This window comes from Stenella coeruleoalba (assembly GCF_951394435.1).
Source record: "Stenella coeruleoalba genome assembly, chromosome: 20".
Lineage (NCBI taxonomy): Eukaryota > Metazoa > Chordata > Mammalia > Artiodactyla > Delphinidae > Stenella > Stenella coeruleoalba.
This window is the reverse complement of record NC_137166.1, coordinates 46,710,020-46,726,247: the sequence shown is the minus strand read 5'-3', so window position 1 is coordinate 46,726,247 and position 16,228 is coordinate 46,710,020. Positions and strand designations below refer to the sequence as shown.

General features: G+C 48.3%; 2 protein-coding genes across 2 annotated transcripts in view; both read right to left on the bottom strand.

Annotated features, from left to right (window-relative positions):
* SPTBN4 (spectrin beta, non-erythrocytic 4) overlaps nucleotides 1-15,228 on the bottom strand; it is a 73,098-nt gene extending 57,870 nt beyond the window's left edge. The window contains exons 1-4 of the mRNA XM_079908651.1: nucleotides 15,087-15,228; nucleotides 12,635-12,821; nucleotides 1,538-1,689; nucleotides 267-440 (exon numbers count right to left, since the gene is read on the bottom strand). Coding sequence (XP_079764777.1) covers nucleotides 267-440; nucleotides 1,538-1,689; nucleotides 12,635-12,806 — 498 coding nt within the window. The 5' untranslated portion in view covers nucleotides 12,807-12,821; nucleotides 15,087-15,228. The remainder of the gene's footprint in view (nucleotides 1-266; nucleotides 441-1,537; nucleotides 1,690-12,634; nucleotides 12,822-15,086) is intronic.
* LOC307179087 (ATP synthase membrane subunit K, mitochondrial-like) lies at nucleotides 3,583-6,356 on the bottom strand (the record flags this gene model as incomplete). Its single annotated transcript, XM_079907865.1, has 2 exons — nucleotides 3,583-3,975; nucleotides 6,348-6,356. 2 exons carry the CDS (start codon nucleotides 6,354-6,356, stop codon nucleotides 3,787-3,789), a joined length of 198 nt encoding a protein of 65 aa, XP_079763991.1. The 3' UTR covers nucleotides 3,583-3,786.
* Nucleotides 15,229-16,228: the final 1,000 nt, after the last annotated feature.

Here is a 16,228-nt window from a genome sequence, read left to right as displayed (position 1 = left end):
TTCAGTTACCTCACTGCTAAAATGGAATAATGAATAGTAGTACCTCATTTATGCGGTTGCTGTGCATATTAAATGCCAAGTGCTTAGAAGAGAGTAAAAACTATGTAAACGAGGATCATGATGATGGTGGTGATCATGATTTTTTATAACAGAGTTCCTGGAACATATTAGGAATATTTTTGGAATGACTGATTGAGTGGGTGAGGGACACCCTCCTAAGGCCCCACCCCGGGGGGTGGGCTGGGCTGGGGTCACTTGGAGATCACCTGGAAGCGCAGGATGATGGTCCAGACCAGCCCGAGGGTCAGTCGGTGGTTCCCGTCCACGATGTCATGTGAGCCCACATTCTCCAGGTGCACACGCTGCTCCTTCAGGAACTGCAGTGCCTTGTCTACATTCTCCAGTGAGTGGATCCTCATGCGACCACGCGTGGGCCTTGGCTAGGGCGGCAGGGGCATTAGGAAATCCGGCACCTGGCCAAGAGCACTGTGCCCTCGACCCCACCCCTTCCAAAGAAGGCCACCCCCATAACTACAATCCCCAACCCCATGTCCAAGTCCAGGCCACGCCCCTTCAGTCTTATCAAAGACCCAGGACCTAATCCTTCTAAAGAAGGCCTGCCCCGTTCATAGCCAGAACCTTTCAAGTCTTGTCCTTTCAGGGCTTTTTCAGGTTCCTGGCCTCGCCCCTTCAACTTAAGCTCCACCTCCAAGCTGATAGCCACACCTTTTATTATGAAGCTCCGCCTTCCGCCTGTAGCCATACTCCCGCCCCTTCCATTGGATCTCTGCCCCAGGCCACCAATGTTTTGCCACTAGTTCCACCCCTCACTTCCTCCTTTTCAGGTCCCTGTCTAGAGCCACGCCCATTCCTATCAAGCCCCGCCCCACCCCAGGGCTCTCCTCTTTTTTTATAGCTCTATTCCTTCCAAGGGTGTTTGTTCCTATTCTATAGCCATGCCCCTCAGGACTTCCTGCGCTTCAGGCTTCAATCTCTAGCTCCATCAGAACACCACCCTTTGCGATGAAGTCCCATCCAAGCCCAGAAATACAACTGCAACCCATACAACAAGCCACACCCATACAAGAGTTCCGTCTCGTCCCCCAGACTCCCGCGACCTAGGCCTCACGCTTTCGATGACAACCACGCCCTCAACCATAGACCCCCTACAACAGAGCTCTGCCCGTGTTTTATAGCCATGCCTCCTACTACCGCATACCCAGGCCAGTCCCTTTTAATAAAGCTCCTCCCTTTTCCAATAGCCCCACCCCTTCCAGCGGAGCCCCACTCAAGCCCAGAGTCCCGCCCCGAAGGGCAGCCCTCTCTGACGGAAACCCGTCTCTGTTCCAAGCCACACCCTCAGGCTCCTCACAACCAGGCTCCATCCCTGGGTCATGAACCCCGCCCACCCAAATGAGGTGCCTTTTACCCACCCAGCCTTTCTAGGTCGCTCCATCCACCCATTAGCCAGGCCTGCAGTAGTCCAGCCCGAGACACTAGGGCCGCCCCCTTTACCCAGCCCTTCTGGCCCCCTCACCAGCTGCTCCCCGGACAGCACTTCCAGGAGCCGCGTGAGCACGAAGCCATCCCTGAGGTCCGCATAGAGGTCCCCGATGTGGCAGCCAACGCGAGCGAGGTGCGAGTTCACCCACTTGGTGAAGGTTTTCTTCTGCACGGCCTCCCGCTCATCTGAAGGACAGGCCCTGATGAGCCCTCGTCTCCTCCAGGAACTCCCCCTTCCAGCTTCACCCCAGCCCTCCACCGCCCAGCCAAATCGTGCTCAGGCCCAGCTCCCTGCAACTATCAGGTCTTTGGGCAGGCGGCTCCTCCTACCTGGGACGCCCTCCCCCTCTGGCCCCCCATGCCCACCTGAAGACCGCTTCTCTGTCCTTTAAAGTTTTCCTGAGATGTCACTTCCACAGGAAAGCTGCCCTGTTTCTTACCCTAGTCAGCGCTGTTCATTTGTTCAGGAAATATCTGAGCACCCACTATGTGCCCCACACTGTTCTAGGCTCTGAATACGAGGCAGAGCTCAGTTTAGTGGGGACACATAATACGCTAGGGAGCCACAGAGGGTTAAGGAGGGAGAAGGACAGGATGAGAGTTGGGTCTCAGGAATATCTCTGGCTTCTGTGGGAAGGGTGGATCAGAGAGGGCAAGAATAGCAGCCCAGAGCCCAGGGAGGAAGGGATTGGAGAAAGGACCCAGGAGAGAGAGGAAGAGGCTGGACCAGGGCAGAAGCTGAGGGGATGGGAGAAAGAGGCATACTGGAGAGTTATTTAGAGATGAAAAAGTAAGAGTCAGCCACTGACAGGCTGTGAGGAATGAAGAGGAAGGAATATGCTAGACTGAATGTTCCTTGAGAGCAGGAACCACATCTCCCCCTCTGTAGTAGCTGGACTGCCAGGTTTCCCACATCCCTGGGGCAAGAAGTAGGCGCGGGATTACTTAAGCGGGTGGGGAGGCGGAATGTGTACAACTTCCGCCTTGCTTGCTTACAAAGAAATTGTTTGGGACCTCTCTTCCCTCTTCACGTTTTTGTTGTTGTTTTTTTGGCGGCGTGGCATTCGGGATCTTACTTCCCCAACCAGGGATGGAACCCGTGCCCCTGCAGTGGAAGCGCAGAGTCCTAACCACTGGACCGCCAGGCAGGGAATTCTCGCCCCATTTTCTTTTTTTTAATAGCAGTTTTAGGGACTTCCCTGGTGGAAGATCCCACATGCCGCGGAGCTACTAAGCCCGTGTGCCACAACTACTGAGCCCGCGTGCCTAGAGCCCGTGCTCTGCAACAAGAGAAGCCACCGCGATGAGAAGCCTGTGCACCACAACGAAGAGTAGCCCCCGCTCGCTGTAACTAAAAAAAAGCCCACGTGCAGCCACGAAGATCCAAAGCAGCCAAAAATAAATAAAATAAAATAAAATAAAATAAATAACAGTTTTAGTATGAGCTACATTCCCATACTATAAAATTCACCCTTTTAAGGTGTAAATTCAGTGGCTTTTAGGATAGTCACAGAGTTGTGCAACCATCACCTCTATCTAGTAACATTTTTATCACCCCCAAAAGAAACCCTGTACCCATTAGAAGTCACTCCCCATTCTCCCGTCTCCTAACCCTAGGCAACCATTCATCTATTTTCTGTCTCTAAGGATTTACCTATTCTGTATACTTCACATAAATGGAATCATGCAGGCCTCTCGTGTCTGGCTTCTTTCGCTCAGCATAATGTTTTCAAGGTCCGTCCACGTTGTGGCATGTATCAGTACTTTATTCCTTTTACAGTCAAGTAATATTCCATTGTATGGATATAGTACATTTTACTTATCTATCCATCAGCTGATGGACATTTGGGTTGTTTCCACTTTTTGGTGATTATGAACAATACTGCTACAAACAATAAGGTACAAGGTTTTGTGTAGACACGTGTTTTCAGTTATCTTGAGTATCACCCTGGGAGTGGAATGGCTGGGTCATCTGGTAACTCTATGTTTAACCTTTTGAGGAAATGCCAGACTGTCTCCCAAAGCAGCTGAACCATTTTACATTCCCACCAGCAATGTACAAGGGTTCCAATTTCCCCACATCCTCGCCACCACTTGTTATTTTCCTTTTTTATTTTCCTTTTTAAAATTACGGTCAACCCAGTGGGTGTGAAGTAGTTTCTCAATGTGATTTTTTTCCCCCAGGTTCATAATTTATTGTACAAATTTAGTATCACATGATGAGCTGACATTAGTTTCTCCAGGCATGAGCACTTAGGAGATGAGGTACAGTTTAGAATCCATTTATGTGGCTTTCACAGCTGGAGTTTTTTTGGACCTTAACTTGAAGTATAAGACTATCCAAGCAATGCCTTTATACGTGGCCAGTACACAGTTCATTCTCCCTGTGAGAGTATAAGAGTTGAAATATTTTTTGATACCAGTGAAATGGAATTGGGTGTCAGTTTCTGGACCTGCTATGATTTCAGCCTTCTAAAAGGCACAAACCGAAAGCCTGTCTCAAGGTGGTTTCGATTTGCACGTCCCTAATCATGAAAGATTTTGAGCGTCTTTCACATGCTTATTGGCCATTTGTATTGCTTCTTTGGTGAAATGATCTATGCAAATCATTTGCCCACTTTTATTTTATTTTATTTTATTTATTTATTTTTGGCTGTGTTTGGGTCTTCATTGCTGCACGCGGGCTTCCTCTAGTTGCGGTGAGCGGGGACTACTCTTCGTTGGGGTGTGGGGGGCTTCTCATTGCGGTGGCTCCTCTTGTTGCGGAGCACAGGCTCTAGGCACGTGGGCTTCAGTAGTTGTGGCACGTGGGCTCAGTAGTTGTGGCTCGCGGACTCTAGAGCGCAGGCTCAGTAGTTGTGGCGCACAGGCTTAGTTGCTCCACGCCACGTGGGATCTTCCTGGACCAGGGCTCGAACCCGTGCCCCCTGCATTGGCAGGCTGATTCTTAACCACTGCACCACCAGGGAAGCCCTGCCTGGCCTTCCTCACTCTTCCCCTGACTCCCACAGCTTGAACACCAAGGTCCACAGAGCACGGGATGGAAGAAGGAACTGGGAACCCACACTAACTGCTTGGAGAAGAGCCTCCTTGCCAATGAGGCTGCTCATGTAGGGACTATCCAGGGGAGAGAGATACGTTTCTATCTCCTTTAAGCCACTGTATTGTTGGGTCTCTTGTTACAGCAGCTTAGCCTGTACAGACACTGTTTGCATTTTATCACTAAATAATTTAGCAGTCGCACTTTTAAGTTTCCCATGAGTGCAGAAATCATGATTTATATTGCCAGTTTATTTCCATTTTTAGCCACTTGAAATCTCCCAATAACTTTTATTTCCTCACATTAACCATTTGTAACATTATCAGCTACTGCATTTGACTCTGGCAGTAGAAAATACACATTGCTAGAAAACACACACTGACTGACCTGTATTTTTTTTGTGCTTCAAGTTGGATCTTGAATGTTTGCCTCTAATTTGAAAGTGAATATGCAGAAACGAACAGTAAATCCAAATGGCAAGCTTGTTTGCCTAAGTGTGGGTTTTGTGCTGTTTGGATAGGATGGGGGACCTGTGTGAACACATCGATCACACACGAGGAAGTGATGACAGAACAGATGCTGAACTGGGTATTTGTTGATTCTGCCTTCCAAAGGCGATGCCCATAGCAGATTGTGGTCCGTGCTGAGGCCCAAGCGGAACTTGAGTGCATCCCCAGCGTGGTGCAGAATGAGGGCAACTGGATTCAGTCCTGCTTTTACTGATGACCAGCTACGTGACTTCAAAATCACATCCCTCCTCTTTGGGCCTCCATTTTCCCATTTCCAAAATGAGGGTTTAGGACTAGATCAGGATTTCTTCAGTGGGCTCTGGGGGACCCTGGGTGTTTGGGAACTCATGCTTGGAAGACAAGGACCCAGGAGAATATTTTTAATTTTGTAACTTCATTTCAATGATCCTCAGAGAAAATTAATAGAAACACATCCTGGACTATCTGGATGGTGACTTTATAGAGGACTATGCTGTGAGACTTGGGGGTTTGTGATTACAATCTCGTTAGCATGAAGCTGAGGTCCAGAACTGAAATGCCCACCAGGGCCAGGCAGGCTCCACATGAGAGAACGAGGCCCCCCTAAAAGGGGGCAACGGCCACGTGGCCCTGGCGTCTGGAGTCTCACAGGAATGAAGGCCCAGTGTTGCCATATCACATGATAGCCCATGAGGTGCCCAAAATCTGGAGATAAAAATCTCCCTGTTTTTAAATGTTGGCAAGTGATTTACGTTTTTATAAAACACAGTGGGGCTGAAAACCAAATGTGTCCCAGGGCGCCACTTCTGACCTAAGTTGACATTGAATGTTCACTGTGTTGGTGAGTGTGTGTGGCTACCTCGCTGGGTGTCTTCCGTCTGCCCCTCAGGTGCCTTCTCCCCTCTTCTGCACCTACTCTGAGCCCAGGGAGGCTGGCTGGCCTGAACTATATGAATGGGCTCCCTGGCCCTTAAAGGCCTCAGACTTCTGGCTGGGTTTCGCTAGCAGGAGATGAGAAGAGAGAAAAAGGGCTGAGGGACTTGTTCCCTCCCTGCCTGACCAGCTTCCCCAGGACCTGGTGCCTCTCCCTACATCCCCCACTCCTCCTGGGGATGCCTCTCTCCCCTCTCACTACTCCCTGCCCTGCCCCAGTCCCTGGGGGTGGGGAGGAATCTCCACACCTCTCTAAATAGTCCCTTCATTAAACTCTCCTCAATTTTCCCCTTTGAGGGGGCCGTCTGCTTCCTCCTGGCCCTCTAGCTGGCACACATACCTTTGGGTTGTCAAGACTCCAAGGCAAATGACAATCGTCCTACCTCTGCCATTGTGCTCATATTATTTTGCCATTTATATATTCTTCCCCACTGTGGTACTCACCAATCACAAGTGAAATGCATTTCCTTAGAATAACACTTTAATTTTTCACATCTTTAATACATTGAGGTTTTCATAGAGTAGGAACTAACTACTCCCTTATCTACTACTGGTTACAGAGAAAGGATAGAGAGAGACAATATGTAAATGATACATTGGCTATTAGTCTGGGAAAAGTTAGGAAGCCGGAGACCCTAAGCATTGGTGGAAATGTGAGGACATCATAACCCTCATGCCTGCTGGTGGGGCAGCCATTCGGAAGGCAATTTGAGTCAAATTAAATTAGTGCATAGCCGCCATGCGCCCGCAATTCTTTCCCTATGTATATGTCCCGTAAACTTTTCCACGCTGGTTTATAAAGAGCATGTATGACGATGTTCAGTGTAGTGCTATTAGCGGGGACGGGGCAGGGACTTGGGGGTTGGGGAGAGCCTAGTTGTCTATTATTGGTAAAGTGGAACATGGCGAGTGCACACCATCAACTCCATGCAGCAGTTAGAAGCCAGAGCAGAGGCGCACAGAGCCACATGGATGAGTCTTGAGGCTATAAGGCAGAGCGCTGAATGAGAACATAATGCAAAAAATGCAATCGAGACTATGATCGATTAGCAATACCTGCATGTACAAACCCACATGTATAGGGCTCCCAGATTTATGACAAAGTGAAATTGCAGTTCAGTAGGGAAAGTCTTTTCAATAAATGGAGCTGAGTCCACTGGACATCCATGTGGGGGACAAAGAGAACCTTGACCCACACTGTACACAATAATAAGTATACTAAGTACCATTTGGCTTATAAATCTAAATGTGAAAGGAATACAGTAAGGCTTTCAGAAGAAAACATCAAAGAATATCTCCGGGCTTCCCTGGTGGCGCAGTGGTTGAGAGTCCGCCTGCCGATGCAGGGGACACGGGTTCGTGCCCAGGGCCGGGAAGATCCCACATGCCGCGGAGCGGCTGGGCCAGGGAGAGGCCCGCGTGCCGCAAAAAAAAAAAAAAAAAAAAAAAAGAATATCTCCACGACCTTGGAGTAGGCAAAGATTTCTTACACAAGACACAGAATTTTAGCCATACAGGAAATAATGATTAAATAATTATCAAATTAGACTACCTTTAAATTAAGAAATACTGTTCATCAAAAGGCAACGTTAAGAGAATGAAAAGGCAAGCCACACAGTGGGAGAAAATATTCACAACACGTATATCAGACAAAGGACTTGTACCCAGAATATATAAGAACACCTGCAAAACAATTAGAAAAAGACAGGAAAATTAATAGGAAAATGGGCAAAAGGCTTGAATGGGCACTTCACAGGAGGATATCCAAATAGTCAGTAAATATATGAAGAGGAGCTCCACTTCATTAGTTGTTTTTAGTCATCAGGAAAATGCAAATTAAAACCACAGTAGAATGCACACCCATTAGAATGGCTAAAATTACAAGACTGACCACACCAAGGGTTGGATGTACAACAACTGAACCATTCATACACTGCTGGTGGGAATGTAAAATGATACAAACTGGAAGTTTCTACTAAAGTTAGATATACACATACCTTACGAGCCAACAATTTCACTCCTGGGTGGGTATAAGCCTCAAAAATGAGTGCTTATATCTCTCAAAACATGTATATTTAGAGCAGCAATAATCTGTAATAGTTTGTGATACTACAAATCACTAGTTTGCAATAGTCTAGTTTGTGACACCCCCAAATTAGAAGCAAACCAAATGCTCATCAACAGGTGAATGGATAAACCATGGCATTTTCACACTGTGGAATACTATACAGCAATGAAAAGGAACAACCTACACATACAGGTAGACATGGGTGAATCTCATGAGAAGCATGTTGAGTGAATGAACTCAAACACAGAAGGGTACCCACTGCATGATTCCATTTATATAAAATTCAAATGCTAGCAAAATGAATGTACACTGGCTAGGACAGTGTTTACTCTCGGGATGATACAAAGGCAGCCTGAGAGGGACTTCTCTGGGGCTGTCAGATTCTGTTTCCTGATCTGGTTACAAGGGGGTGCTCATTGTGGAAATGCTGGACACACAATATCTCTGCCTTTCTGTGTCATGTAATACCTTTTAGAGTTAAAAAAACATGGATACATGCACACTAATGAGCAACGCACGTGTTTCGAAGAAAAAGATTTGCGTTAAAACAATCAGAATGATTGCCTATAGGAGAGAAGGCATTGGTGTGAGACATGGGAGAATAAAGAGAATAAGGGAGTAGATCAAGAGGAAAGGGGCTTCCAACATTGTGAAGCAACTATAGTCCAATTAAAAAAAAAAAAAGAGGAAAGGGCCCTCCACACAAACTGTGGAGCATGGGACTTCCCTGGTGGTCCAGCGGTTAAGACTCCGTGCTCCCACTGCAGGGGGCTGGGTTCAATTCCTGGTCAGGAACTAGATCCCACATGACGCAACTAAAAAGATCCTGCATGCTACAACTAAGACGCAGTGCAGCCAAATACATAAATAAATATTTAAAAGAAAAAAAAAACCGTGGAGCATGATTATGGGAACTCTCTGTAATGCATGGGACCAGACAATTTTTTAACATATCTTCATGCAGGGACTTCCTGGCGGCCCAGTGGTTAAGACTCCACGATTCCACTGCAGGGGGCATGGGTTCGATCCCTACTGGGGGAACTAAGATCCCGCATGCCGCACCGTGCGGCCAAAAAAGAAACCACCTTCATGCAAAAACGTATTACGGAGGACTCTGCTCAAGGGTTTGGCCTTAGTGTGAATAGAGGAAAACCATGAGAGAAGTGGGCAAAGGGATGCAAAAGAAAATGCACCCTAGCTGTCTACGTCATGTTGGTATCTTGAACAGCAGGATAGCAGCATCTCGAAGTCACTGTTAAGCTGAAGTTACTGGTTTTGTGGTTTGGGTCTGGAATCCAATATAATGTGTTTTAGTTGTAGAGAACCATAGGCATAAGAGATATAAACAGAGTTGTGTGTTTTTGTGCATTTAAGAAAACGATATTTCAGTGATAACACTTATATGTGGAATCTAAAATACGACACAAATGAATTTATCTATGAAACAGAAACAGACTCACCGATATAGAGAACAGACTTGTGGTTGCCAAGGGGGAGGGGGGGTGGGGGAGGGAAGGATTGGGAGTTTGGGATTAGCAGATGCAAACTATTTTATCTAGAATGGATAAACAACAAGGTCCTACTGCATAGCACAGGGAACTACAATATATTCAATATCCGGTAACAAACCATAACGGAACAGAAAACCATAGTTCTAATAATTAAGTAGACACAGGGAGTAGATGAGAATTTTTTTTTTCTTAGCTGGGGCCCTACATTTCTCTGGACTCTATGCTGTCTGAGGTGTCCAGGGCTGGTGCTGTCTGAATCAGCGGTTCTAACGGTTGAGGAGTCCTTGATCCTCACGTTACCACATCCCACCTCTGCTTAAAATCTCACCGTAGCTCCAGGTGCCCTCACACTCTATGGAATGGCCTACAAGGTCCCTCAAGATCTGGTGGCCACTGGCTCCTTACCTGCCATCATTTACTCACCACCTCGCTCCAGTCACTCTCAAGTTCTAGAGGTCTTGCCTATTCTGTTCCCTCTCTCTGGAATATTCTTCCACTCTCTTCCCCAGGGTTCACTCTTGTTTGTCCATTAGGGCTCAGCTCAGCCATCTCTTCCTCCAGAAAGCACTCTGATTCTCTAGACAGGATCAGGCCCCTTATCTGGTCTCCTACAGCCCTGAACTTCCACATCTGGCCTCTGCCTGTGCCTCCCCCATCTCGGTCCTGATCCCTGTGGGTCATCATTTTGGGCTGGATCTAAATTTCCCACTGGACTGGGAGCCCTGGAGGAGCAGGACCAGGGCTGCCTTAGTCACTACTATGTCTCTCATATTGTCTAGGACAGGCCAGGCGCAGAGCAGTCACTGATTAAATATTTTGTGGATGAAATAATAAATTCTAGAATTCTAAGTAGATACGTTCCCGAGTTTTTTAATTTATGAGTCTAAAAATACAATTTTGGGACTTCCCTGGTGGTCCAGTGGTTAAGACTCCACACTTCCAACACGTGGGCGAGGGGGTGCGCAGGTTTGATTGTTGGTTGGGGAACTAAGATCCCACGTGCCGTGCATCACAGACAAGAAAGGAATAAAAAATAAAATTTTTTTTAAAATACAATTTTGGGCTTCCCTGGTGGCACAGTGGTTAAGAATCTGCCTGCCAATGCAGGGGACACGGGTTTGAGCCCTGGTCCGGGAAGATCCCATATGCCGCAGAGCAACTAAGCCTGTGCACCACAACTACTGAGCCTGAGCTCTAGAGCCCACATGCCACAACTACTGAGCCCACGTGCTGCAACTACTGAAGCCCACGTGCCTAGAGCATGTGCTCCGCAACAAGAGAAGACACCACAATGAGAACCTCGCACACCGCAACGAAGAATAGCCCCTGCTCGCCGCAGCTAGAGAAAGCCCGTGCGCAGCAACGAAGACCCAGTGCAGCCAAAAATAAATAAATAAATAAATTTATAGAAAAAAATATTTAAAGTTTCCACGAGTATATGTTTATATTCTTCTAGGTGTCTAAACCAGAGGAAGCTAGCAATCCATGGGCTGAATCTGGTTCAGACTTTATGCACTTAAAGTTGTTTTTTGTTTTTTTTGATTGGGAAATTGCAGATAAACATCAGAGCTAGCAGCTCTGGGCCTGCATTTCCCCATGGCTAGAGCAGGTGACTAGGGCGACCACAGTCCCCAGGCCACTCACTCGTGTATGTCACCTGCTTTCCCAGAGGCCCTTGAGTTTAACAACCTGCTCGACATCTTATAAGTTTCCAAGAATCCTAATATTGAAGATCCCATGATTGTCAAATGCTGAGTTACTAAAATTCTGAGCTTCTAAGGGAACTCATTCTGACTTTTGGATTTTAAGATTTCATGACTCTTGACAATATATATTTTATGTGTATAACACTCCATGTTTCTGAGATATTAACATTCCAAGGGTCATCGTGCTAAGGGTCTAATGTTTCAAAGGCTTATGATTTGGAGTTACATGTCTCTGAAGGGTCGTTGTTCATAAAACTTTAATATTGATGATTAAACACTTCTGAGGTTCGAAAGCCCCGTGAATACAAAGTCCCAAAGTTCAAGGGCCTACAGTTCCAAAGATCTAAGATCGTAAGACTCTATAACTATACAGTTCTCCGGTCTTTGCTTATATTGTCCTAAAACATCCAAGTATGGTGACCAACCGTTCCAGTTGTCCCAGGACTGAGGGTTTCAGTGCAAAAAACATGAATGTGTGGTTATTCTTTCTTAAAGTGCTCAGGATAAACGTTTCTAATCTGAAATCCTATAGGTTTAGGATTATAAAGCCCTAAGGATCTATGTGCATTAGAGTTTTTAAGTTTCTGATGTTCTAAGACCCTAGGAGCCAACGATTAAAATGTCTTAAGATCTGTGATTATAAAGTTCTGTTTACACGAGTCTCCACTTCTAAAGGTCTTGGGTTCAAAGAATCTCTGGGTATGACATTCCAAGGTCCTAAGATGCGAGGTTTCAGCATTTCGGGATTCTAAAGAAGTACGCTTAGAAAGTCCCCCGTTTCTGGGATTGTATTGATACATTTCTAAGGTTCTATGCCTGCACTGCTCCATACAGCAGCCACAAGCCACATGTGACTATTGAAATTTAAATTAATTAAAACTAAATCAAATTAAAAATTCAGTCCCTCAAATAGCACTGGCCACATTTCAAGTGCTCACAGCCACAAGTATCAGTGGTTAGTATATTGGACATCACAGATACAGAACATTATCCCATCATCATGGAAAGTTCTATTGGACAGCGCTGGTCTAAAAATTCAAGGTCCGGGCTTCCCTGGTGGTGCAGTGGTTGAGAGTCTGCCTGCCGATACAGGGAACACGGGTTCGTGCCCCGGTCCGGGAAGATCCCACATGCTGCGGAGCGGCTGGGCCCGTGAGCCATGGCCGCTGAGCCTGCGCGTCCGGAGCCTGTGCTCCGCAACGGGAGAGGCCACAACAGTGAGAGGCCCGCGTACCGCAAAGAAAAAAAAAAAAAAGATTCAAGGAAGGTCCAAATGTCTGTAACTCTCTTCCCATCCTCCAGGCCATCAAGGTACAAAGACACCACCCCAGCAGCTTCCTCCCTTCCTTCCCTCCCACCCTCGCACCCAGCCCTCCTCCAGGTACCTGCCAAGGCCTTGATCCGGGAGCACTCAAAGAGTGAGGCGGCTGCAGTGGAGGCGGCTGGCTGCTCCCGCTCCCAGCCCCGATCTGGACTCTCCCAGCGGGCTGCAGGGTTGTTATTGTTAGGGGCTGGCGGCCCCTCCATGTTATCCACTTCCCCTGGTACCTGCGCCATCAGGGAAGGTGAGGCCTGGGGATGAGGAGAGGAAGGTTAGGGCTAGAAACAGGGCCTGAGTTCAGAGGTGCCACTTCTAAGGGCAACTGGCTGTGAGCCCTGTTCCCTCTCACCTTCAATTTCTCTGTCTTTAGAATGGACATGATAATAATGACAATAATGTTCACCCTGACCACATCATAGAGCTGTGGTCAAGCACCAAGTTTAGTGCAGGGTAGGGGCTCGGCAAATTGTCACTGTTGGGACTTCCCTGGCCGTCCAGTGGTTAAGACTCAGCACTTCCACTGCAGGGGTCACAGGTTCGATCTCTGGTTGAGGACCTAAGATCCTACATGACACAGAGATCCCGCATGCCATGCGGCAAAAAAAAAAAAATTGTCACTCTTATTATTGTTAGAAAGATAACATTGTTATCAATAGAACTCTGTAAGGCAGTAATAACAATAATTCACATTTATTGAGCAGTTGCACTGTGCTCAGTACATTATATGCATTATCTTACTTAATTCCCACAAATTTAATTCTGTAAAGAAAGGTACCATTAAGCCTATTTTACAGAGGAGGAAGCTGAGGCACAGAGGGGGTAATTCACTTGCCCAAGGTCACACAGCTAGTGAGTAACCAGGATTCAAATGTAGTCACTGTGATCAAATAACTGCATTAATGCCCTCAGTTTTTCATCCTTATAGCCACACCCTTTGCCATATAACTCTTCAGTGTTCTCCCACTCTGGGGATGGGAGGAATGGAAGAGGGGGGCGGGGGGACATGCCCTACCCCTTGACTCTGGGTTTGGCCACATGACTTGCTTTGACCAACAGTATTAGGTAGAAGTGCTGGTGAGTTCTGAGCCCAGGACTCAGGAGACATTGCATGTTTTTGCTTGTGTTTGACTGTGGCCATGAGACTACTAGGCTAGTCCAGGTCCAAGGCCTTCATCACAGCCAAGGCCAGCTAGAGGTACCAACAGTCAACATCCCCCTACCCATCCCAACTGGTGAATAAGCTCGTATAAGCCCAGCCTAAGTCGCTGACCTCAGACTGACTCGAGGCTAAATAAATGCTTAGTGTTTTAAGACACTGAGTTTGGGGGTGGTTTCTTATGCAGCATTATTGTGGCAACAGCTAACTGACATACTGTCTGACGCCAGAGCTATGTTCTAGAACACTGCCAGATTGTAAATATGAAATTTAAGGGTGTGGGAGACATTAGATACATCTCCTCCACCCTCTGGAACCCCAGGCCTGATTCTAAGACTAAGAAAGGAGGGAGTTGGGAGGAGATCAGTGTCCGCATTCTCAATATATTCCGACAGTTGCCAACTCACCAGATTTTAGGAAGGCAGGGTCTAGGTCTTGGTCAGTGTAGTGGAGACTGTCCCTTTCAACAGACACTCAAAAATCCATTATTATTTTTCCCTTCTTCCACGGAAAGCTGTAAGTGGGCACCTGTGTGACCTTGGCTGAGTCACTTACCCTCTCTGGGGCTCAGTTTGTTCATCTGTAAAGTGGTAATGATAATGGTACCCATTTCCTAGGGGTGTTTGAAGATGACAGGATTAATAATGCAGGGAACATGGTATCTAGTACACAGCAAGCCCTCAATACATGGGCTTTGCTATTATTATTCATCCTCCAGTCACATATCTTAGCAAATAAAAGTGCCTGTGCTGGAGTCTGACAGAAATGAGTTCAAGTCCTGCTTTATTCTTGCTGTATCTTTAAACCCCATTACCTTTAACTTGGCTTCTCTGTGCCTCAGTTTCCCTCCTTGTGAAATGGTGAGCACAACTGTTTCCTCAATGGAGGATACTTGGAGATGGAGAGGCACTTAGCACTTCGTGATCTCTCAGGCAGTCTGGAGGTGGAACAGCCCTGGCCATTACGTGATTCAACGGGAGAAGGAAGGGAGAAGGCGGTGGCGGAGGTGGAAGGGGGTGTCCTGCAGACTCCAGGAAAGGTTGGCTGGGCGAGGCTGGGGATGGGACCTGAGATAGGATGCTTTAACCCTTCCAAGCCCGTGCCTCTCTCTCCCTGCAGTCTAGTCACCGTTCCCAAGGAGAGGGGCCTGGGAAGGACAAGGCTTGGATGAAAGACCCACGCATGGCGCGGAGGCTGGACTGGGTTGACGGATGGGAGCTGATTCTGCCCTCAACCCTCCGCCTCCCCCAGCCGGGGAGACCCTCGGGGCTCAGTCCATGTCCAAGGCGCGCGGGGGAGGGATGCTAGGGCAGGTGGGAAGATGCTGGAGGGAGGGGCTATCCATCCCCAAGCCGCTCACCTGGGCCCGCGGCCGCCGGTGCCGCTGTCCCCGCTGCTGACCGTGCCCGACCGCCCTCCCTGTCGGCGTCCACTGCCCGGCCTGGCCGTCTCTGCTCGGCCCCACCGGCCCAGCCGCTCGGTCAGATCCGCATGCGCCGCGGCCGCCGGCGCGCCTCCTCCCGCTCGCGCGGCCGCCGCGCTCGGCGCGCCCCCGGGACCCCCTCCCGCCCGCGGTGCCCCGCCAACCCCGGCCGCCTGCAGCGCCGGCCCACGCGCGGTCACACACCCGGCCACGGCGTGTGATACACAGCTGCAGGGGCCCGAGATAGCGTCACACACAGTCCACACTCTCACGGGGTCACACAGTCCCACACTGCCACACACACACGGGGTCACCTACAGCGTCACAGACATTATCCACATCCACACACACACTGCCACCCCCTCACATGGGGTCACACAGTGTCAAATATTCAAACCGTCTCACGCAGTCATAAGCTCACATGAGGTCCCGCCCTGGAACAGGGCCCGACAGCGTCACACACTGTAAAGCACTCAAATGCTGTCACCACCATTCACGCGGTCTCGTGCACAAGTACACATATGCCGCACACTGCTGCACACCTCCACGGGGTCACAAGGAGTGTCACACGGCTTCACTATCACACAGCGTCACACACTTTTACACACTCGAACTTGTTACACCCCTTACACACTCACATGGGGGTCATACACCCGGCACTGTCGCCCACTTACACATCACACAGTAACAGGTCACAAATAGCACCACAACAACAGTCAACACCCACAGCCACACTCAAATGATGGCACGTTGTCACACAACTTACATGACACACGCAGTGTCACACACTAACAGAGTCACACACTCCCACATAACACAACTCACACATGTCCCACACTCACACCATATCCCCCAGCGGCATGGATGCATACAGCATCACAGACTGACCCACTGTCACCCAGTGTCACTACGAGGTCTCAGAAGAACAGCATCAATGTCTTCCACACGTGGTGTCACACACAGTCTCATACTGTAATACGGTGTTTTACGCAGAGGACGGCACATGGTACCACCCACAATCATGCTCTCCTTTGGCGTTATTCACAGTCACACAGGGCCACACGGGCACATAGACACGC